The sequence below is a fragment of the Mytilus edulis genome, chromosome 9 (assembly GCF_963676685.1).
Source record: "Mytilus edulis chromosome 9, xbMytEdul2.2, whole genome shotgun sequence".
Taxonomy (NCBI): Eukaryota; Metazoa; Mollusca; class Bivalvia; order Mytilida; family Mytilidae; genus Mytilus; species Mytilus edulis.
The window spans coordinates 68262458-68288706 of NC_092352.1; the positions used below are offsets into that span (position 1 = coordinate 68262458).

Below are 26249 nucleotides of genomic sequence, written 5' to 3' on the forward strand. Positions count from 1 at the left end.
ACTTAAAAAAAACATTAGAGGGAAAGAAGATCTACGCACGAGCTGAATGATTTAAATGTGTAAACAACAAGAAAGGTCAGCTTAACAACATTTTTGTGACTCTTGCTAGGACAATAGTAGATGAAAAATATAACGAAACCGATCAGCAAGACACTTTCAAAAAATTAAACGCCTAAAATAAGTCGAATCCTTTAATAAATTGTTGTCAACATTTTTTTATCATTTTTTTTGCTGTTATTACAACTATTATACCATTCTGAGATATAAATAATCTTGAAACAGCAAATGTTGTAACCTAGACGAGACAGCCGTCATTGTACGCTTCAAAATATGAATTATTGCCACTCAATGAAGATTGTTTTTCATTTCTAATCCCCACCCCTATTAGTTTTGCTGGAAAGGAAACAATGTAACCCCCGTGTACTACGACAATGTTTTTAATGTTTAAAAAAAAAAGATTAAATGCAAAGAGAAAAAAGATTGAAGAAATGCTAAGGTTTACGATTAAAAATTTAAATGTAAATAAAAATGAAATATATAAAAAATGGAAAACTGACTGAGATAAATATCAACTGAAGACAAATGATTACACATCACTAAATGAAGCTGATTAATGTATTGCTCCTTTGTGTCCAGTGGCAAATATGTCATGCATATTCACGACTAGATGCAAAGTGGATCAATCTGAAGCAAATGCTTACAATTTAAGAGTGGCACTTCTTTCTATAAGGCAGAGCGTTCGCTAGAGGTAAAACGTATGCCGTAATAGAATAGATTAGAACCATGATGATCGAAATTTGTAAGTTAAGCTGTTAGCCCTCTTTCCCTCTTTTTCTCAACGATACACGAATGCCATAAACAAAATGCCATGAATTTTAAATCAATAACGGCCACTATAAGTAAATGAGATATGGACTTTTTTTATAAATAAATTCCCATTGCAGCCAACATCTCCCGGTTCGGGACAGGTTATTATTTTCACAAAAACCGTTTGATTATTGATCGGAGATATTTAAGCAACCAAAAGCACTCTGAATCAAACAATTTCTTAAATTTTAAATTATGGTATTTTGCTTGGTGTTTTTTCCCGATCCTATTTCGGACCCCCTGATTTTAAGAGGGCGTATCTAATTAGTCATGCCTGATTAACTTTAAGTAAATTGAACCTCAACTTAAAGACCTACACCGGGTAAATAAGTTCGAGGTACAATAAGTAGACAAAAGAAATCCTTTGTGAAATGAGATCGTCCCAGGTATCTTAGATAATTATTTTGCGTTGAATAACAATGAAAAATGCACGAGCAGGTTTGTAAAGATAGAAACTTTAATTTGCAAAACTGATCAACGTTACAAGTTCTACAAATAAATATGCATGATCGAAATCGACATTCGACTTCTCATAAAGAGTTTAGTTTTTTATTACCATTTTTACCATTTTTTCACGTTTTTGCCTTATATCTTAAAATTGATAATAGAAAGTTAGAAATTTATAATATTAAGCATAAAAGATCAGCAAGACAAGATCTATAATAAAAACAATTGAAGGAAATCGTTCAACTACTCCGTAGTGGTAATGTTGCCTTTTGATGACGATTTTTACAATTTTGTTTTGCGTTATGCCTTATATATATGTTGAAAATTATAAAGGATATATATACACTCAATTCATAAATATTATCAACAAGGCAAGTTCTACAAACAAGTCAAATTTTACCGATATGGTTGGTAGACTGTCACTCTTTGTAGGAGTGATTGCCCTTAAACTAGGACTTTTTTAACCCTCTTTTTTTTAGGCAATACGAAGTTAACAAAACAGATTGTGGTCATGAATTTTGTTATCGTCTACAATGTTGGAGAGTGTCCTTTGTTGAATATGCATATGCATTTTGAGACCAAGGTGACCAAAACAGACTCTTTAAAGCCTCTAGTAATTAATTTTAATATTTTGGGTGGTTTTCCTTAATATTATAATAGATAGAGAGAACATATAAATGGCTATAAATGTTTAGCTAAGTAAGATCTACAAATATATTCAATTGACCCCTTAGGGAGTTACATCCCATAACACAGCTTTAATCTTAAAAAAACTAAAGCAGTAAGAGCAAAACTGACATGGGGTAAAGTGTTAAACAGACTTAGATCTTCCATTAAAGTAATCCTCAGACCAATGGGGCAACGTTTTGTTGGGTTTCTGTCCAGAAATAGTTAATTTTTTAGGAAATTGTTCAACAAGGCTAGATCTACAAATGAATTAAATGCCTATAACTAAAAAAAGGTGAGCGATATAACGCACTAATGAGCCTCTTGTTTTTTACCGATCAGTATTTCAAATTATAAAAAAATAACAAACATTTCTAAATTTCTAGGATGTGATAACTAGATACATTCCATGACTGAATTTTTTAATTATCTGTAATAATTTACACTTTTACTCTAAATTAGTATGAAACCTCTAAAAATATTTTCTGAATGACATCATTTGGTTGCTTGCTTTCTGCTGAACTTTCATACCTTGTTTATCTGATAATGGTATCCTGATTTGATTCACCTGAACGATTATATTTTACAGAAACATGTCAATACAAAGGTAGACAATATACCACAGGCCAAAAATGGCAAGATGGTTGTGATTACGACTGTACATGTATGGATGGAACAAGTGGTCAGTACACATGTGCAGAAAGGTAAGAACTTGTTCAAAACCACTTAACCATGCTACATATAGGAAACTGTTCAAGGCAAAAATATTACAAAGGCTATTATGTTTATAGGGACTAATAACTTGCATATATCCTGCAGTCGACAATTTTACTATATAGATACAAAGTAGTATATGCGTAAGTATTCTGTATCGTGCTTCTATTTGAAGCGAACGGAATCATTTGAATCATGTTTACGTTGCAGTTTACTAATTGCGGTAAAAATATGAATTTAATTGAAACGTAACGTCAGTAAAATAACGTTTCATGTTTTCAAGCGTAAATTTTAAATGTCGGCTCAAACATTATTTTGTACAGTGTAAGAAAATGTTATATGTATGTTTACCCGTTACAAAAAAGAAGAGAGCTCGGCGAACGTGGTAGAAATTCTAAAAATAAAAACAATCACCTAGACCTACCGAAAAATTATAAAGCTTTTCAAATTAATTGTGTTAAACCTTTGCATACTAGCTATTGCTAAAAGACGATCTTATTTAACATCCATGTACTTCAACCTTTTAAGCCCTCGAACCATACCTTATTGATCTAATGCACTTCAGCGTGATATATAATCGTACTTTATCAAACAAACAAACCATCTCACTTTAGCGTGAGACACCATCGTACGTAAGCGTAGACCCTCACACTTTAGAGAAACATTGCACTTTAGAGTCCTACAAATATATGGTTTTCTTTGTCTTATTTCAGATGCCCAAGATACCCACAGATCCCATCACACTGTGTTTTAGTGACAGATCCGAAAGATTTTTGTTGTAAAGTTCCACGGTGTAATATTGTAGCACCAACAGCGATGCCACCATTTAGTGAGTTTTATGTCTCCTGCAAGATTTTGTTATTTGATGATAAATGAATAATAGAACGATTTCTTGTCACAGTTTGAATGATAACATGCTTTGATTATGTTTAAAAATTACGAATAGTTTTTACTAATTAAGGAATGACTGTATTTTTTTCTGTCTATGAAGAAACAACATAAAAAATGTGGTGCACAATAGGTTCTTTCCATAAACAATCCGAACTTTTCTGATTGGTTTCATTAATATATCCCCCAGAACTAGAGATTAAAGAAACAACAGACACGGCTTCCTCGCCTCAGTTTTAGACTTATATCTCGAATTTGACTTACACAGTCATCTCAGTACCAGAATCTATGACAAACGAGACGATTTTAATTTTGAAATTATAAATTTCCCCCACCTTAGTAGCAATATACCAACTTCACCTGCATATGGGATATATATTTCCCAACTTATTCGATATTCAAGAGCTTGCAGCTCCTACTCGGACTTTGTAAAACGTCATCAGTGTCTGAGTAGAAAGTTGATGAACCAGGGGTATGTCAAAGAACGTCTCGTCCTTTTTCTAAAAAAGTTCATCGGAAGGTACCAAGACCTTGTTGATAAATATTCCGTATCAACTTCACAAATAATACACGATGGTCTTGATGTATAGATTCTGCGTACTGATGTTGTTTATCATCTTAACAACGTGTTTTATAGTTTTTTCATTTGTCTTTGTTCTATTATTAATATTACTTTACTGTTGAATGGTTTTATGTGATATCCGTTTGACGTGGCTCGGTACTTATACATCTCGTCAATGTGTTTGTATTGTCTTTCATTTTTTGGTGGCGTGTTTTGTATATGCGACTTTTTGTATTTGTTTGGTTCTTATAACTTGACTCTGTACTTTAAAAGATCCCGTCAGTATGATATTGTTCTATTTTATGTCATTATGATATATTTCTATTATGAATTACTAAATACGTTGAACAATAAACGTCAAAATCATTCAATCGCGTAGTGGAATTAACTATTTTTGGATTCTTATAAATTCTATATATAACTTTTTGACTATTTTCAATCTTGGTCTATTTTTTAAATTCATGCTTACATACTTTTGATTTTTCAACCCTATATGCTAACATTGCCTAGTATGTAAATTTTAAAATTGTTTATATGTACATTGAACGACAAATCTATGTGACGTATAAAATTTTCTGACGTCAGACACACAAATCAATGAATGTGTTTGTAGGTAGATGGGTTTTTTTGTGTTCTGTTAAATTGTTCCTTTTAAAATTGTTATACGATGATGGCTGGTGTACCCATATTTTGACTGTTTTATTTATTGTTTCTGTTTAGTTAACGCATCAATATAAATAAAACGGAATTTGATGAGACTGTCATCAAAGTGAGAGGGTTAGCGCTATAAAATTAGGTTTAATCCACCATTTTCTACCTTTGAAAATGCCTGTACCAAGTCAGGAATATGACAGTTCTTGTCCATTCGTTTTGGATGCGTTTTCTTATTTGATTTTGACATGTGATAATGGACTTTCCGAATTGATTTTCCTTTAAGTTCAGTATTTTTTTTATTTTACTTTTTACCCGCGTAGCGTGTTATTTAAAAGTGTGCACCACATGTCCTTAAATGAAAAATTTCATTATTTTCTTAATTTTCCCCTTTTATCTTAAAAGCTAAAAAGATAGAGAGAAATTTCAAATCGCAAAATTGGTCATTAAGACAAGTTTTACAAATAAGTTGCATTTCGCCTCCTCTAAGAGTAATTGCTTTTGATGATGATTTTTTCCATTTTTTGGCGTTGTTGCGATATATTTTTTCAAAATTGTAAAAGATAGATAAAAACCTAAACAAGCAAAAATGATCAGCGAAACGAGACGAATGTAGGAAATTATACGACAACTCCTTCGTGGAGTTATTGCCTTATAGGTTGCATTTCTGTAAAGATAGACAATCCAATTTCCAATAGGAATTCAGTTCGCGGCTTAAACTGTGACACTTTTATGTTTCAGTTTCGTGAATTTTGTTTATCCTACAATGGAAAGTTAATATGAACTACCTTTACGTTTTGTCTACTTGAAAATTCATTTTTCACAGCAATATTAACTTTTTTAATACTAGTAACTGTAATAAAATGAGATGAAATATAGAGATCATATCTGCAAACCAGTGTGTCAACAAATCAAATTATCTATGAATGTTATAAACCTCCCCAAAAGAGGACTGGTTTGAGAAACAGCTATATTTACAATTTTCCATGTCTCTTACAAAAAACTTCTTTGAAACTACAAACCAAAATCACACTTAGTAACAATTATCAATGGAGTATCACTTAAAACATAAACGTGTTCTCAGACCCTGTTTGACAAACAAGATAGCCGAGATGACTAAAAAATGAACAAAGCGCAAAATTCAAATTTTGTCTATTTTCCAAATAACGAATAGAAAAAAATAGAACAGGAACAATGGTGGAGATTGTCCTTTGTTGAATATCAGAGTTAACGATACAGGCTCTTTAAAGACCTATATATAGTTATTGATGTGTGTCTGGTCATGATTTTTAAGTTAGGCAATTTTTTGGTCTTTTTTTACTTACGATTTTTTTTTGGAAAGGGGGGGGGGGTATGAACAGCGATTGATTATTGCATTGCTATTTAAATGATTACTTTCTTATACTTTAAGTATCACCGGCTCCAACACCAAGACCAACTAATGTAGCGATAACAACACTGAAATTACAATCAACACCACCAGTGACCATCAACAGTAAGTATTAAATTGTATGTCTACATAAAGATGCGAAGATAAGGTTAATATATATGTAGGACTCAAATCTATGGTGGGTTCCAAATCTATGGCAGATTCCTAATCTATGGTAAATGTGACGTCATGCCATCCCAAATCTATGGCAGATTTTTTACAATCCTAATCTATGGCAAGTTTTGTAGTTTCCTAATTTATGGCAGATTTTTATTGTTTCAAAATCTATGGCAATTTTTTGCAAATGGAAAACAATTAATGCAGTACATTTTCGACCAATGACTTGTCTTAAGAAAGAGGAAATATACGACAACGGGAACATGTCTATAAACATTTGTGAAATAAACATTCCTAATGGTCAACCAAAAAAAGTCATAAATTATAAATTCATAAACCTTAATACAGACTTCAAGATGAAATTATGTGCTCTGTAAAAAATAAACATCTTTTTTTTAATCTGTGCATGGTATCTGTTTAATCCATTCATTAAACCAACTAATAAGTCGTTTAACAAACAAGAAGACCGCTTTTTGTATAAAAAAAAATAATAAAAAAGTAACAAATAAAAATAAAGTACAGTTTGAATTTTGAAATAATATTTATTTCAGCGATATCGTTAATTCATCTTTTTTATTTAATGTGGATTTAAATCAAATTTGTATCCGGTAATTTGATCTTTCACATAATAAACTTTGCCAGCCGTAGACCGTAGAATACTACCAGAACTCCTTTTAAAAATATGCGATACTAAAAATAGCGGTGCCCTTATTCATATAAAAAAGAAGATGTGGTATGATTGCCAATGAGACAACTGTCCACAACGCAGGCATTGACCGGTACAGCACATCTTGTCCCTCTTCGGAAAAGTAGGTCATATTTTCCTTTAAACCACCGGCAAATTTTTGTCAGGAAAATAATATTTATTTCAGCGATATCGTTAATTCATCTTTTTTATTTGATGTGGATTTAAATCAAATTTGTATCCGGTAATTTGATCTTTCAATTTATAAACTTTTCCAGCCGTAAACCGTAGACGACTACTACCAAAATCATTTTCAAAAATATGCGATACTGAATATAGCGGTGACCTAATCACGGGCATTGACCGGTACAGCACATCTTGTCCCTCTTTGGAATAGTAGGTCACATCTTCCTTTAAACAAGCAGCAAATTTTTGTCAGTAAAATAACTTCATCTTGAATGGTGTTCAAGTCTATGGGTTCCACCATCGATAGCGGCGGCGAAGATGTCTATATGGCGTTATTCAATTGTGACGTTATATGTTACTCTCTGCAGATCTGCCATAGATTTGGAGAAAACAAAAATCTGCCATAGATTTGAGTTGTTTGGCGTTTGTAACGTCACGTTTATCATAGATTAGGAATCTGCCATAGATTTGGAACCCGCCATAGATTTGAGTCCTACATATATATATATATATATATATATATATATAAGAAAATTATTAAAAGATAAAAACGGTTTCAATGCATCACTTTTTTACTAGTACTTTCACTGCTTCCGCAGATCTTCAGGTAAATTGTGACTTGTATATAAATAAAACAATTGATTGACGTTAACAATAGTATGACGTTAACAAATACAAGGGAGACTACTAATGTCATTTTAAGACTTTAAAATGTTACGTTAAAATTAGAATATCATTTATCATTTAATCCCGGGTTGAGAATGTTTATGAATAGTTCTTCCTTCTTCCTCCGGAGAAAATCATTTTGACGATTGACCATATACAATGGAAATATTTTAAATCGTCCATTAGAACAACGATGGAAATGGTCGTTTGCCCTGATGAGTGTTAAATCTTCATGGTTGGTTTGCTGTCTATGTAAAGTCATTCTAGTCCGCAGTTCATTTTTTGTCTCTCCAACATAGAATTCCTCACAATTTGAACATATGAGAGAATAGATGACGTTTGAACTTTTACAAGACATATTTTGCCTCACAGTAAAATGCTTTCCATTTTTGAAATAAATTGAACTTTCTTCTATTAAATTTGGACAAGTCATACATCGTTTATCGGTACATTTTTTTACAATTGGCACAGTTTCATTAAAGTCAAATTTTGAAGATGTTAAATATCGTTTCAGACTTTTCGACTGTCTTTTGCTGTTGATAATCTTCTTTTTCTGTAAGACCTTGTCCATTCTTTCACTTTTGTGTAAATTTGTTTCAATTTGTCGCATGAAACTAAAAATGTCATAATCTCGCGGATTATAAGTTGTGACAAACGGAATAATTTTGTTTAAATTGTTCGATGATTCCTCGGTAGTTTCGGATCGCCGTGATTCTGTAACAATTGGCCCTTTTGTCAGTGCCTTTTGAATTCCGTAATTTATTACTTGTTCCGGGTAGTGTTGTTTCTTTAAATACGCTTTTAATTCTTCCAGTCTTTTATTGCGTAATATGTCTGTACTTGTAATAGTGATTATTCTTGACGCTAGATTAAAAGGTATATTTAATTTAACATGTTTTGGATGGTTTGAGTAAAAATTTAAATACATATGTGTATCAGTGTCTTTTGAGAAGATATCTGTGACAATTTCATTGTCTTCCGTTATAATAACCAAAATATCCAAAAACGGCATTTCCCTGACATTTCTGTTAATAGTGAAATGAATATATGGATTTAAAGAATTTAAATCAGAATGAAAATCTGAGACAGATATATCCGAATTCCAAATTATAAAACAGTCGTCAAGAAATCGTTTCCAGTTTTGACGTATGTAAATGGCAAATTCATTTCCGTACTTGTGACTCATTTTTTCGTATAATAATTCTTCCAAATATCCAAGTACCAAAGTGGCATATGAAGGCGCCATTTTAGTACCCATAGCTGTTCCTTTTTTCTGATGATAGTATGTTCCGTTAAAGTAAAAAATATTTCTTTCTAGTATAAGTTTCAAAGATGCAAGGATAAATTCTTTTGTTAATCTGTTTTCAATGACGTTTTCCGTATTTTCTAACCAATATTTTACGGCTGTAATTCCTAAGTCATGAGGAATATTTGTGTATAGGCTGACAATATCAAAAGTATTGAGTTCTGAATTCGGGTTTACAGTTTTAGGTAGATGATTTAAAAATTCCAAATCGTCTCGTATAAAACTTGGAACTTCACGACATACATTTTGTAAAGGTTTAAGCACAATGTCTATAAAATGGCTTAAATTCTGTGTAACACTGTTGGGTCCACCCACAATTGGTCGAAATTTTAAATCATTTGGTGTTAAAAGTTCGATGTATTCACTGTTTTGTTCTGATATCGCATTTGAAATTTCCTCACTTTTGTGAATTTTTGGTAAACCATAGAAATAGCTTTCTGAAAATTTAGAATTTGAAATGTAATCTATCTCTTCTTTAAACAATTCCGTTTCATGTTTCTGTAGTAATTTCTTAATCATTGTACTTGTTTGTCGGTCCAATTTTTTATCTGTCACCTCATAAGACATTTCATCTTGTAACATATTTAAAATACTATCTCTGTAATACTCACGGTCCATGATTACAACTGCATTACCTTTATATATATAAAGCCTAGGCTATGTTTTTTGACTCTTTTTTAATAATGATAATGTGTTTTCTACCTTTTTTGGGGGGAGGGGGATGAGGCGTATAAAAATTGATTGATCGCTGCATTGTTGATTAAACCTCTTAAACAAAATAGTACACTGTTATCTGACTCTTATGTTCTAAACAGTATATTGTAGAATCACACATATGCTAGCTTCTACGGTTATTTTGTGTTTTTACATAAATTTGTGAAAAATGAATAATAATCATAATTTGATAATTTTTCTCTTTAATTTACATTATTTTAATAATATTGAGAAAGGAAATGTGGAATGTGTCAATTAACGAAAATCCGAACAAAATACGGAAAACAGTCCATGATTGGTAATGGGTCTTAATCGCAGCGAAATAAATTCATTAAAAATGTACGCCACACGTAATTCCTAAACATACAAATGAATTAAAATTAAAAAAAAAACATCAAATGCTTAACAATACACTCATCCTAGATACCAGAATTAAAATTTTACATATACGCTAGACGCGCATTTCGTCTACAAAAGACTTATCAGTGTCGCTCGAATCAAAAAAATGCTTAAAAGGCCAAATGAAGTACAAAGTTGAGGAGCATTGAGGACCAAAAATTTCTAAAAGTTTTGCCAAATACAAAGGTTAGAGGCGCCTCATTTAGGACATGAGCCAAAAGGGATTAAATGATTACTTTCTTTTACTTTTAGCATCACCGGCTCCAACACCAAGACCAACTAACGTAGCGGAAACAACACTGAGAACACAATCAACACCACCAGTAACCATCAACAGTAGGTATCAAATTGTATATCTACATAAAGATGCAAAGATAGGGATTATATGAAAAAGCTTAGAACAAGTTTTTGTCTTTTTTTATTAATGATATGGTGTTTTCTACTCTTTTTTGGGGAGGGGGAGGTATGGAAATCGATTGATTCCTGCATTGTTATTTAAACCTCTAAAACAACATAGTACTCATAATAGAATAATTCAATTTCAGGGGCATCGACATTTTCATATTCTACCTGGACTGTTGTCTGACTCTTATGTTCTCAACAGTATATTATAGAATAACACCTATGCATCTGGGAAAATGTAACCTTTAACATTGATTTTCGTTTCTTTCTGCAGGTCATAACACTCAACAATTTGATAATATCAAATCATCGTCTGCAATTACAAGGACAGAAACGTCTGAATCCATGATTCTTGATGGTAGACAAGAACAAAGTGAGTTGTTAGCGAGATATCACTGTGTGTATAAACATGAGAAATAATTGTTATATTGACAGCCTTGGTCACTCAAATAGATTGTCTAATGAACATTGTTAATTTACTAAAATTTTGTTGAGTAAAAAGTTTATTTCGAGTTAAAAAAATAAATGCACTCTATGATTATTTGCCATTACAAAACATTTACAAAATATGATAGGTAAACTGGGAAATTAACTTGACGTCATAAACCTACCTCATTGACGTTGCCTTAAAATATTTGTTTTAGGTACACGGACGCTGTTCCAAATCTTATATTGACCTGTCGTAATTTTTGAAGCGTTGAATATGACGTTTTATGAAAGAGAATTGGCTATATTTTAAGCTAATGAGAAAACAGAAAACGTTTAGTCAAATAAATGAATGTGTTATCGTCCTGGTGAGACGTGCGCTAGTGACCATACATAATCATTATTGTCGATTTTAAACATGTCGAGAGCTGATACGACCGCAAGTCATCCTCAATTGAACTATTAATTAGAATCACAGTTTTACTTTTAAATGTGTGTTCATCCTTAGACTCATGGTTAATGTTTAGTATGACATATTTACAAAAACAATATCGTGGCTAAGAAAAAAAAATTCATAAATCGTTGTCTGTTCTTACATAATGGTAAAAAGTAAAACCACAAAAAATACTGAACTCCGACGAAAATTCAAAACGGAGAGTCCCTAATCAAATGGCAAAATCAATTGATAAAACACATCAAACAAATGGAGAATAACTGTCATATTCCTGACTTGGAAAAGGCATATTCAAATGTAGAAAATTGTGTATTGAACCTGGTTTTATAGCGCTTAATCTCTCACTTGTACCATAGACGCAATAAATTCCATTATATTGACAACGATGCGTAAACAAAGTGTCACAAATAGGGGTAATGTCTGTGTCATTTTGGTCTTTTGTGGATAGTTGTCTCATTGGCAATCATACCTCATCTTCTTTTTTATATGTACAACACCAACATGAACCACACGTTAAATTTCAAACATTTCTATCAACGTAGAATATATTTGTATATGTATTATGATGTTGCTGTATCGGTCTCGATGGACTATATTTTCGTTCGACCCTAAATGTACACACATGTATATGTCCCAATTCAAGAATCTGTTATTCAGTGGTGGTTGTTTGTTCCTATATGTAATATGTATTTGTCGTTCATTCTTTTGTTCATAAAGTTTGATTTATTTAACATTTGTCATTACGGGCCTTTGAATAGCTGACTATATGGATTTTGCTAATCTATGAAGGTCGTATGGTGACATATAATTGTCAATTTATATATTATTATTTGGTCTACGGTTGAGAGGTGTCTCATTGTCACACATACCACATTTCTTTATTTTTATACAATATTACATTTTGATATTGAAAATAAAAACCATTATGTCGCATTACCGGTGATTTAAAAAGTTCAATATCATGAATATGGCTTATGTATGTTTTAACTAAAATCTGTTTACCTATTGTTTAGTTTATAAAGTACGCTTACTAGCATCATGATAACAATATTGATTGAAAAATACCATGTCAAATATAATAGTCAAAGGAATTTTAAAAGTTCGAAGAACAAAGTACCATCAAAAAAAATATTCTAAGGTGTTGCAAAAAAAATTAGTTTTATTAATCGAAATAAGTTATTGTAGTTTATATCGATGTGGTTAGACATTTTTTATCACATACAAATACGTTCAATTTCATTTAGGGCTTATCTAATGAACCTCATTTATAACTATGACAACTATAGGTGCTACAGAGAATTTTAATATAATGATGTTTGCATTTTTCTTTGATGGGTGAAGGTTTTTTTTTTAAATGATATTTTATGAGAAAAAAAAATAATTCAAACACTAATTTCAGAGCATCCACAAACAAGGCTTTTCTCCTCTGAGTTGTAAAAACATTGATTCATGTATTTTGTAAAACAACAAATCAATAAATATTTAACTTGCAGTAGACATTATGCATGTCAAACTCTAAGCAGAATAGAACTAACTTAACACATTTGCCATTAGCCTTCAGTAGTATCAAAGAAAGTAAAGATAGAATAAAATCCATGAGATAGAATTTGGAAACCAAATATTTGAGAAGAGAATATAATATGTTAATTTGAATCAAACAAACGCACAAGTATTTGTTATCTGTGAAATCTTTCACAGGAATACAATTAATCACATTGTTTTCTTTATTTCAACAAGCAGTCTAGGACATAATAGTCAATCTATTAAAAATTTGCAGATAAAGTAAATCACCTTATAGAATGACGTCACAACTACGTCAATGATTACGAAATTAATCAAAATATGGACATTTTAACGTATATTTCAATCAAGTTTTCACTACATTATCACATCGAAAACTTTTAAGATTTTATGGTCAAAATTGTGAGTTAGCGGATTTATTTCAAATTTTCTTAAACAAAGTAGATTTTGGCTCTTTTGATTGTCATGCCATTAGCATTTTCAAAACATTTGAGGTTTTTCTAGAGTCTTTGTGATTTGTTTGAAAACATTTTTATTTTTCAACTCTATCAACAAGTGTTTCGCATCTTTGTGATTTGTTTGAAAACATTTTTATTTTTCAACTCTATCAACAAGTGTTTCGCATAGTTTTATAAATTATTTTGTGTCTATTTGAACTTTTTATACACTCAGAATATGTAAACACTACCAAAGTAATTACATAGATTTGCTTTGATATTGACAAAAATCCAAATCTTTAATAATCCAATGGATAATTTATACTGCAAGCTTATCTCTTCGACTTTTACATTCAGTTCATGATATTTTGTTGTGTTAACAGAGTACGAATGAATTTTTCTTTTATAGACAGAGAAGATATGAATGACGTGGGTACGTTGTGTCAATTTGGTAAGTTCTATACATATATTTTGATTTTAGCTACATAATAATAATACATTATACACAGTTATGTCTTCTTTAACATTTGACGATAGACACACCGATTAAACCAGATGTTAAGAGTTAAAGAATGGAACAAATTACTTCGGGTTTTTGTTTGGTGAAGAATGAGTTATACCCGATCTCTACGGTATATGCACACTTATCTTGTTTATCACGCATTGTTAGATTTTTTACAGTTTTTTATATCTACTCCCAACTGTTTGTCGGGGTTCATCGAGCTCAATCGTTGTCTCTGTGTTGTGTTGTTAGGACTATAGTTTGTCTCTGGAGTATTGTCTTACATTTGTCAGCCTGTAATTTTCATTTTTCTGCTTTCTTATATTTAATGAGTATATGGAATCCAATTATAAATAAATTGACCAATTATGTATGTTCGGGTTGCTCACCATTTGTTTGTTCAGTTTGAAAGAATTATGAACAAGTGCCATAAAAATTGAGGGATAATCTAGTCATGTATCGAGGTTCGATACGCCATATTGTTTAATCATGCCAGTTTCAAGGCTAAGCTGTTTCCTAATTTTTGTGCTATTTACACATTTCTGGAACTATGAGAGAATTATATCTCATAAATACTGAACCATCTGCTGCAGCAAACGCTTGTTGGAAATTTAATCATGATGTTATTGATTTATTTTATCTGAATTTGCTATTGTGACATTATGACAAATGCTACATAACAACAGTTACATTTTAATAAGTTTTAAAGCTCGGCAAGACTCGTGTATTAAACATTAAAAATGTAACTGTCTCGAGTGGATAAATATCGTAACACAGTTATAGTATTTATACATCTATTATAATTAAAAGATCCATTTTCTAATCTATCAGACAATACAAAATTAATTATATTAATAAAATAATTATTAACTGAACAAAGTTATCACGACCTTATCATGTTCACTTGCTTGTACAAAAAATGTTGTAAAAGCACAATGTTCTCGCAAATTATGTCTACAAAATATTTATGATTCTTTATACTTTTCATTTCAGAGTTTTGGATTTATATCCTGATTGGATTTGGCAGTTGTTTGGTACTGGTGTTAATTATTTGGTTGTGTTGGCTCTGTCTACGAACTAACAATGCCAAAGTGTCCGACCGAAAACAGAGTTATTAGTCATTCGCAGTATCAATATGTGAACGGAATGTCGTTCCATTGCCGTTTAAATTTAAACGTCGCTATCACTACTTACAAAATTTAATGAACATTATAGTTTTGAAAGTAAATATGTTGACCCTTGTGCTTATGTATATACCGAACTATCATATATTGATTGGCTCTCTTTGATGAATTTAATTCTTAACTAAAATGTCTTATAGAAACTAAACATTGCTATGAATTAAGAAAAGAACAATTGACTGTATACATAATGTATTTTTAAAAGTAATTTCTTTTGACCATTTGGTACCCCAAACGCTAACCCCTAACAAGTTTTCAGATACAAATAATGTAGTGTCCATGTATACACAATTTTTAAGAAAAACTATTTAAAAAATAAATATTACTAATATATCATATTTTGTACTTTATAATTCATTATTAATTTAATAAAGGGAACATTGTATACAAGTCTGTGTGATGTGTTTCTTATTGTATTCATCACGAGTAAAACTAATTAGATTTTATATCACAAATATATAGAAGATGATAACATAAAAAATAAAAGTATAGCTTTACCCTGCCACCTATTAATGTTACATGCCTATTAACTGGTGATTGTATTCAGTTATATCGTCATGTCGTTTCTTTTGTATATTTTATTTTTTATATTTTTGTGACATTGTGTGTTGAAGCAAATAGTTTAAAGAATCTATGTTCTCTGTTATATTTGTCATAGCTTTAATACAATCGGAGGGATTAAGATCATGAAATATTGTATAAACACGTATAAATTGTTGAAGACCCTGTTTACATGTCTATGTTCTAGATTGTTTTTGCGTCGCTTGTTTGGTGTCTCATTGACGCTTTATATGATATAATTCCTCTTCTTTATGTTAAAATCGCTACGTTGCATCAGTTCGTAAAATTGTGTGCTTTATATCTAAAACAAAAGGTAACGGAACGCGTTATCAAATGATATATAGTAATTACATTTACCATAATATCTACCCCCCCCCCCCCAAAAAAAAACAACAACAAAAAACCTCCAACTCCGGCCATTTCCATTTCAAATAAAAACAGTAGCATTGGTATGTTTACAAAATTGAAACCTATTTCTTCTGTTTTGTTTTGGATTCAGAGAAAATGATATCGCGCGTGTTTGAATTCTTTAACACAATCGGTAAAATTACAAATACAAAGTAACAAATCTTCTGTTTATTGTAAAGTAAACACAAAATATACATACATGACAACGACAACTTTTCAACGGTATAGCGACATATCAAAATAAGAAGTTTGCTAGGGTTTACCTATAGAGACAAAAACTTTAACATTTTGATATTTATACCGTTTGCCAAAAACATTTAAAAAATACTTGACAACTAATACATGTAATATATGTAAAGAAACATTTAAATTATCATAGCTGCTGTTTTGCCTCGTCGGATTATCAGTTGCAAACAAAGATGCCATTATTTCTTTTGTGACTAGGATTTTATTACTCGGCTCCGGTAGTTGGTCATTACGATTTCTGGTTTAGGCCTCCGTCAAAAATCTGTTCAATATCATTTTTATATGTTGTTTAGGTAGTGAATGAACAATAAAATGATGTATTTGCCTTTATCATGTTTATTTTTTGAAAGTTTTGAAAAGAATGTAAAACATGAAGAGTTGAACATACAATGTCGTTTAAATAAAAGAAGAAAAAGAGTGTTCAATAAAAAGGACCCTCTCCCCCTTAGACAAATATTAGAATACAAGGGAAAAAGAACAAATTTCTTAAAGTAACCAGTTCTATTTTTTATGAACAGCATATAGTTCTAAACTGATGTGATCTTTCTCAGATTTTTAAACGTCACATCTACTTTTGAATACGTCAGGTCCTCATTAGGCCCACCAAAACCGCAAGGTTGCATGTTGGAGCTATATGCAGGTTGAACATGTTGAACGTTAAACGAGTAACAACTCTATAAACACTGCTTTAAATAGGATTCCGATCCTACTTTTTAATGGTGATAAATTGTGCTTACCATCTACATGTTTTAGCTTTGGGTTGTTTTGTGCTTAAACGTTTAATTATCTAACGACGCTATTTTAATAGAAAAAGAAATTATCTACAAAGTACATGTACGAAGTATGGTATGTGATGTTTTCTTTGACTTGTTGCCGTAATAAGTTAAAATGAACAACTTTGGTTTAGGGTGGTATTTATACATGACATAAAATTAGTTCATGTACAGCAAAAAAAACCAAAAAAAAACAACAACAACCACATAAAAAGCAGATTAGCAGCACAGTATGTGATTTGTCAACACCTAATCGTTTATACTGTAGATTCATTAATATTCGTTGGATATCCATTTTCATGGATTTTGTGATAACAGGGGAATCCCGAACTTAAATGTTCAACGACTTCGAATTTTGTTTTAAAGTAATGTATGCAGACATTGGCAAAACCGCAAAGTTTCCTATCATGATTTTCTTGATAGAGGGTTGCTGCTCACAAGGAAGCTATTAAACCAAGAGTTCCAAATGGTGAAGTTGAAATCATCCCTTCGTAAATTTTACGGACGCCATCACGAGTTGGTTGACCGTTATGGAATAACCGTTTCACAAATGATATCGGATATGTTCCTTACGTCGTAACTACAATCCCCTTCCCTTTCATGAATGTGACCTACCGAATTAGACTATTTACCGGATTTGTTATCACATAAGCAACACGACGGGTGCTACATGTGGAGCAGGATCTGCTTACCCTTCCGGAGTACCTGAGATCACACCTAGTTTTTTTGGTGGCGTTCGTGTTGTTTATTCTTTAGTTTTCTATGTTGTGTCGTGTGTGCTGTTGTTTGTTTGTCTTTTTCATTTTTAGCCATGGCGTTGTCAGTTTGTTTTAGATTTATGAGTTTGACTGTCCTTTTTGTTATCTTTCGTCCCTCTTTTAATGTCCCTTTTTTAAAATGCAAGTTTTCCTCAATCCACGAACATTGGTATCCCGTGAAAATAAATACATCCACAGTAATGTATTGATAAACACTTCTTCAAATACACGTATAACATCTATATTAATTTATTTTAAAGACGTCATTAATAGTCAGAGAAAAACATGAGTTTGTGAAATTAAAAAAAAATAGTATCGACAGATTGTTTTACTGTGAAAATTAACTCATCATAGATACCAGTATTGGAATTTGATATTTGCAGAAGACGCACGTTTCTATAGAGCATTGAAACCAAAATTTCTTAAAGTTTTTCCATTTACAGAGGTATTCTATTCCTGAGGTAGAAAAGTCTTAGAAATTGAAAAAAAATAAAGCTTTGTAAACAGTTTATTTATAATTATGACCATATCAATGATAATGTATGTCAAAACAGAAGTGGAAAGTCAAAACTGTCAACCGAATCTAAAGGACACAATCTACCTAAAACATCATAAAACTTATTTCATTCCAAAATTTAATTAATAATGCCATGTGTTCATGTGTTTTATTGCAACAATCAATGGTTAGTTCTTTGATAGTAGTTAAGGAATTCGTGTTAAAGTACTTTTTAAGTATGGCTCCACCTAAGAATCATGCAGAGGGTGATACAGTGATAGTTGTCAAATTGACTTTTTTGGGCTTCATATGTTCTATTTTGATAAGAAACTAAAAAAAATAACAATTACACATGTGTTGTATATTTGGTTGCTATGGTTACGATGGCACCATCACAACCCTTTAATTTCAGTCCTAAAGCCTTAAAAATTTCTGTTTTTCATCACAGATTTTTTTATAAACTGCTAATTAATTTCGATAAAACAAATATATGTTATCATAGTTCCTCATTTGTTCTAAAAATTAAAGTTAATAAATAGAAGTTGAAACTATGGCAACTCTTGTTTCCATGGCAACCAATTGTTGCAGTTTTTCATTTTCTTAAAAGGAGTCAAAATTACGTTTTTCAAATTCTATTTTCTTCCAAGAGCAGGGTCCTATGGATAACCTGTTTGTTTGAATTTGTTCATTGGACCTTTGTCTATAACATATCAAAAATAATCGTTTGTAGCCTCCTTTAGATTTTTCAGAAAAAAAAGTTTTTTTTGTCTCATTTTTTTTTTTGCATTATTTTTTCTGACAATAAGCTCAATTATTTTCATGTGTTTATAGCACAATTCATTTGATTGTGTCTTTTTAGCTTGTATAACACCTAAATATTGAAACAAAGTAAAGAAAACAGTTACTTATTTATCATTATTCTCAAATCAAACTACCAGTTTCCATGGAAACAGAACACACCAATTTTGAGAATTACACATTTTTGATAAATGTATGCTTTATAATGATAAAATTTTAATCAAGCATTTTTTTTTTTATTTTTCTCCATGTAATACATGTATTGTAACATCAAATTAATCAAAATAATGAATTAAAGGAAATTTGGTCGTCATGGAGACAAATGCCTACATTTACAAAATCTTCGTTTAAAATCACTTAAACAATATTTGTTCAAACTATCATTTTCTGTACAAAATCATTGTAAGGAGCAAAAACATTAAATATTGATGCTATACTTAAATCTTTCAAACAACCCTTGGAAGATATTTGTCCCCCCCTCCTGACAGTTAAGCTCTATATTTCATCAATGAAAGCTTTTCAGATATGTTTGTAGTGCAAGAAATAGCCTTTAAATCATTAAAAAATGAACTTATTCCTTAATTTTTTCTAGAGAATTCAATGTGAAATTTTGACAAGAAAAGGGGGGTATGAATCCTATCAATATAGTAGTAATGGTTCAAAATAAAACTCAACACTGTTTCTAAAAAGGACAACACATTGGTTGCTCTATAGGATCAGAATACACATGTATCTCATCAACTAAACATTTTTTAAAGATCCATGACAATGAGCCATTGCGGTCAAGGTCAGACAGACATGTACACCCTACAATTGTTCACTTCAGTACACTAAAGTAGTTTTATCTTGTTTTGCTTATGATAATTGAAAAACATACCAAAACACAAAACTTAACATTGACCAATGAATCATGAAAATGAGGTCAAGAGCAGATAAAACTACCTGGTAGGTCTATTTTTTATGGTTTTGTTTAAACATTAAAATGTTGTCAAGGAAAAGGGACACCTGACAGAAGGAAACTTCTTAGCATAAGGTATCTGCATAAAAGGTTTGAAGCATTCATGTCTTCTGCTCTCTAAAATATAAAGCTTTATACAAATAGTTTACACTGCTGCAGCCAGATAGTAATCAGTAAATCTTTAAGTCTCCCATATATAGAGCTCTATTTTCACAGGCAATACAAAAATCAGTTAGCATTATTTTCTTTATAATTCTATAAAATTTTTGTTTTTACAAATAGTCAATCAAGTCTTTTCCTTTAAAGATGCAGACACACACAAGTTAATTCAGTCTCTTCTAAACAAACCACTTGAAGCATTAAGGCAAAAATTGTATGGCCCAGTCCTTAATGTCAGATCAAAACTTCTTCAGGCTATAATTCATCCAAAAGGGTAGTATGTCCACTGTCGTATTGATATCTTATAAAATGCTGCTTCCAAGACATTATATGTGACTGTGATAGCTCTCTGCCTGTTATGTAACTCTCTAGAAAATCTACAAAACAGAAATGAAAATATTATAATACATGCAAATTAATAATGGTACATGTATGATCATGTTTAAAATAATTGTAAGAATAAAAATCATAGAAATCAAATGTCGTACTTACATTGTATAAACGCCTGTTTACTCAACAAGCATGGGACATCAAAACTTGAAACCGTTAAATTTAGTTTAATTGCTTTGGTAGAGGAAAGTGAAAGTAGACAGTCATCAGTTATGAATAGATTTGATAAATAGTTAAAAAAAAATCTATATTTATCTGATCCAAGTTTTCAAAAAAAAAATTGACTCTTTAAAGTGTTGTTGTAATATATGTATTACCTATTGTGATGTATTTCATTGTTAGAACACAAATCATTGTAAGCATTGTATGAAATTTAAAACTGGCAAGGGTCCATAATTGGTTTAATAAAGTATTCTTTAATATTCTTATTCTTATTACCGGTAGTATTTTAAGTTCAGCTATTTTATTTAGTTTTCATTTATTGACAAACCTCAGGCGTATATAGAAATCAAAAGGATCAGTACTAGTTCATTTGAAAAAAAAGGCTTTAAAGATAAGAACAAGAGAACAAAAGTGGCACAATCTACTAACAGTTCTCTATTTGTATGTTTGTTTTAACAACTAATTTGTCTAATATAAGAATATCTTTAAAAAAATATTTTCTATTGGTTAATTACCATGTATACAATGTATCACTTTCTTCATGGTTTAAATTTCTGCTCTAGTAACTTTAAATGACACTGGATGACTGGTAGAAGGTACCTTAAAAGCAGATTAATATATGATTTTTAAATTAAGCTAAACAAAAAAAATTAAATATAGAATAGGGAGTTCATTATGGCTTTCATTATCACTGAACTAGTATATATATTTGTTGAGGGGCCAGTTGAAGGACATCTCTTGATGCGGGAATTTCTCACTGCATTGAAGACCTACTGGTGACCTTCTGTCTGTTCTATTATGTGTCTATGGTCAACACATTCCCCATTTCCATTCTCAATTTTAACCTTCATACCTTTTCTCAAAACATATTTTTGTATATATATTGGCTTATGTTCTTATGTTGTACTGTTATACCACTGTCCCAGGTTAGGGGAGGGTTGGGATCCCACTAACATGTTTAACCCCGCCTCATTATTTATGGATGTGCCTGTCCCAAGTCAGGAGCCTGTAATTCAGTGGTTGTCGTTTGTTTATATGTGTTACATATTTGTTTTTGGTTCATTTTTTTATATAAATAAGGCCGTTAGTTTTCTCGTTTGAATTGTTTTACATTGTCTTATCGGGGCCTTTTATAGCGTACTATGCGGTATGGGCTTTGCTCAATGTTGAAGGCCATACAGTGACCTATATTTGTTAATGTCTGTGTCATTTTGGTCTCTTGTGGACAGTTGTCTCATTGGCAATCATACCACATCTTCTTTTTTATATTAGGAATAGAAAAAAAAGTGAAATACAAATGCAATTCCAAGATTCCTAGAAGTGAGTCTGGCAACAGTAATTATAAAGAGTAATATAGAGTCAGTGATGTCCACTGTGATATATTACAAACAAAAAAATAATGTATGTATAATTTCAGTTGCTCACTCTGACATATTAAGAAAAATAGTTTCACAATGCAAAGGCATCATGACATAGTAATCAAGATATTTAAGATTTCTGAAAGTTTCATGCAATATTAATCCAAGTCCTGGTCTTTCATTGTCTTTGTGGAGTTGCATCCATAAATTCCCAATATACAACTACATGTAAATGGCAAACAAAATATAACATAAACGAAAACAAGAAAGCACACAAATTACACACTTAAATTGACATATAAATCCTTAAAACATGTTAAAAGCAGCCTTAAAAGTCTGTAATACATATAATTCAGTGCACGTGGTTGTCCTTTGTTCATGTTGTTTATGTACATATGTACATGTACTAACTAAATGTTGTATATACATGTACATGTATATCATGTATAATATACATGTACATGTATCATTACAGCATTTGTTTTTTATATAAAAAAAATGGATATTAATCAGACCGATTGATAGTTTTCTGTTTGGAATGGTTTACATTTGTTATTTCTGGGTTATTTAGATCTTACTATACAGTATGGATTAACTCATGGTTGAAGGATGTATAGTGGTAATGACAGTATCATAGAAAGTATGTGACTATCAATTGATCTATAGCATGTCTACCTGTTACATCATGTACATGTAGCATGGTAATAAAGAATGCTTTCATTGCTATCGGTTCCGTTCGCCCTAATAACATGTTCACCCTAGGTTCAGTCGCCCATACATGTAGAGTCTGTTCGCCCTACTAAAAAAATAATATTGAGAGCATTGAAGTTGAATAAAAAAATGATAAAGATATTTTTATTCTTTAAATTTATGAAAACTGTATCATGGAAATATTTAAAAGCTGATGGCTTGTTTTGATCAATTATTGATCAATGACATAGCAAATCAAAGGAAAAATAATAAATTGGTTTCGGCTATACATCATTTGTACATGTACAAATATTAGGGTAATTTTTCAACAAAATTTCAACATATTCTGTTCACATAATAGTCATAGTAAACAAAGAAACAAGAAAAATTTTGGAAAAAAAATAATCAGGGCGAATGGACCCTGGGCAAACAGGTACTAGGGTGAACGTGAATCAGGGCGAACGGCAATCATTCCAAATCATCCTATTTGGATATATCACATATTTAGGTTTATTTAATATTAATGATATTAAAATAAATAATTCTACTAAACAGGCTGTCTATCATGACAGTCATGACTTCATGTCTAGCATTTCACTGGGACCAGCAGCTTGAAAGCTATTGGTCACATACATCAGCTGTACATGTACATACTAAATTGAGTCATTGCCCCTCCCTCTTTCCAAAAAATAAAAATATCCTATTTTATGAATGTACTTTTATTCCACATTTAATAAAGAAAAAGAAATCATGTTGTTAAACCTACCACTTTCAACTGGGAGAAGTATTTTGTATTCCTTCAGGCTCCTTTGGCTATGAAAAGGCCTCTGCTCTGACTGTCTGTATTTTGTCTTCATCATCATGTCAAGTTTCCATTTGTAACTTTCAACTATCCTATTGAAACTCTATACCAAGTTTGTAACAGGATGATGTATAAACTCTGAGTGAAATGTAAGTAGTAAACATCCATTCTCTGTGGGATAACACTATAAACAAGTCTGCTTTCTTCAGTTGTTATTTCCTGATTGTAGTAATTTGTACGGAGCGATACTTTTCAGTCCAAAAGCTAATTTCAAATGATATTTTACATCTCTGTGACACAAACTTAGCTTTAGTTGTGTCTTTAGAGTAACATTAGTAAAGAACACAACTAGAATTTCTTTGATGACAGCTGCATATTGTATGATAAACAACATCGTAAATTTGCCTCCACATGTTGTGAAGGAAGTACACCACTAATTAATGGCCCCATTGCTTTCTATGTTAAATTCCTCAATTTCGCGTGGTCACAGCTCTTTTATCTTAAGTTCAAATAAAGTGACAATCATTGCATGTCAAAGCAACACCTTCTGGTGTCCTGTACTGAAAAAATCAACATACCTTACATTGCATATAAGAAAGAACTGGTTCCCGGAACTTCGGATGTACCAAAACAGGTACTTCCGATCTGACAAAAAGGCAAAATGTACCCTCCTTTTTAAATTTCATGCCATTTTTTTATTATTCAAATTTATCAGTCAAAAATTGTTCTACAATGATCACCAGTCATGCAGCTTTCATTTGATATAAAAATTAATAAAATACTCTAAATATTTTGAAAGTTATGTCCATGCGTAGGAACTTTTTTGTGTTAAATATGTACTACTTTCTGGTATGTGCTTTCTGGCCTGGCCCGAATTAGTGGTGTTACACCTGAAGCAGAACCGGAAGTGATAAATTGTTTACAAGACACGATGCACTGAACAAAAATCATCAGTAAAAATGATTTATCTATCCAATTTAACGCATTAAACAATGAATCTTTACTAAATTATCAATTTCTCAACACTGTTAACTGCAGTTTTATAATAAATGCAGAATACATTATGAAATATTTTTATTTACTTGTTTTGAAGTTCAACAAGAGTTGTCTTTCCTTGAAAAAGTAAGAAAAAGCGGTTAATTTAAAATGAAAATAACTTTTTACTGATCATAGGCTACAAATATAATTTTTTGATATGTTGTTTGGGAGATTCCATATTTTCTGAAATGCTAAATGGTTTACTACAACTCGCCTGCTCTCAGCAGATATATATTATAGCATCCATCATATTTCCAATACTTATATAGTGAGAAAAACATGCCCATCTGAATTTTTATTAGGGTATAAATGACATTAATAGTAGGAATTAACAATTATGGTTGAAAATATGTTAATTTTTACTCAAAGTATGTCACATAATTAAATATCAAGCATATTGGTTAGATAGGGTAAATCACTTTTTCTTCATTTTGCATGATTCCTAGGTGGAGTGATACTTACTATTAGTAGTAGAACATGAACTAGAGGTTGAGATGAAACGATATTTTACGGTGTAGTTAAGGTAACTAATACAGATCAGGGACCTTCAAATATTCAGAGGAGGCCTTACGTTCAGCCGTAAAAGAGACCTGATAATTTATTCTATGCCGCTGGGAAGAGCGTATGTCCTCGAATGTAGTTGAATGTATAATTTGATTTCTAAGGACTTCCGTGTAGTATATACGTCATACTACCACCACAGTGTATGCTTTTGACTGCCGGTACGAACAAATGCAAAACACTTTGCAAGTAGCGAATTTTATTGTAATCCAATAAATTGGCGTTTTACTTAGTCGTTTATTTATTTCTGAATTATTTAGGATATGTGATTTGCGAATCTCAACAATATTCAGACATCTATACATTCTTGTACTACTAAAGGAAAAGACCAAATTCCACGAACCGCAACTTCTCTGAAACCATACAAGGTCGTGATTTGTGATATGACGCATAAATGAAATGTTTTGTACTTCCTATTTTTTTCACAGAAAACGCCAGTTTCTGGGAAAATATCTATTTCGAAGACTGTTCTCGATCCCTGTCTTTTACGCTTTTGCGCATGCTTAGTTGGCGTACTGCCCAACAGCTCGACCCATGACCAACTCGCATCATTCAACATAAGTATTTCATGTAGTGTTTTTCCTAGTTTATTAAAATTGGAATGAAGTGATTTAAAAAAAAAAAAAATCCTTTTTACACTATGCTTTCACAATGGGACGAAGAGCAATTTTAATAACAAGACAGATAGAAAACTGTAAATAGCAGGAAGCATATTGCACGGTTATTTTTCGAAATTCTAAAAACCGATGTTCTTTGTGACGTCATGAAAAATGTTTATTTTTCTGATCTATAATTTGAAAATAATAACAATATTCAATTACATAACAGGTACAAAAAAAAAAAAAAAAGAATAATTGAAATAACAACTAAT

General features: G+C 31.2%; 2 protein-coding genes across 2 annotated transcripts in view; both read left to right on the forward strand.

Moving 5' to 3' along the window:
• The window catches only part of LOC139489354 (mucin-2-like), a 63405-nt gene extending 47511 nt beyond the window's left edge, over nucleotides 1-15894 (forward strand). The window contains exons 11-17 of the mRNA XM_071275663.1: nucleotides 2570-2684; nucleotides 3408-3523; nucleotides 6207-6290; nucleotides 10550-10633; nucleotides 10974-11072; nucleotides 13947-13988; nucleotides 15033-15894. Coding sequence (XP_071131764.1) covers nucleotides 2570-2684; nucleotides 3408-3523; nucleotides 6207-6290; nucleotides 10550-10633; nucleotides 10974-11072; nucleotides 13947-13988; nucleotides 15033-15157 — 665 coding nt within the window. The 3' untranslated portion in view covers nucleotides 15158-15894. The remainder of the gene's footprint in view (nucleotides 1-2569; nucleotides 2685-3407; nucleotides 3524-6206; nucleotides 6291-10549; nucleotides 10634-10973; nucleotides 11073-13946; nucleotides 13989-15032) is intronic.
• Nucleotides 1-26249, forward strand: part of LOC139488863 (uncharacterized) — a 190399-nt gene that overhangs the window by 104284 nt on the left and 59866 nt on the right. The gene's annotated exons all lie outside the window — the stretch shown is intronic.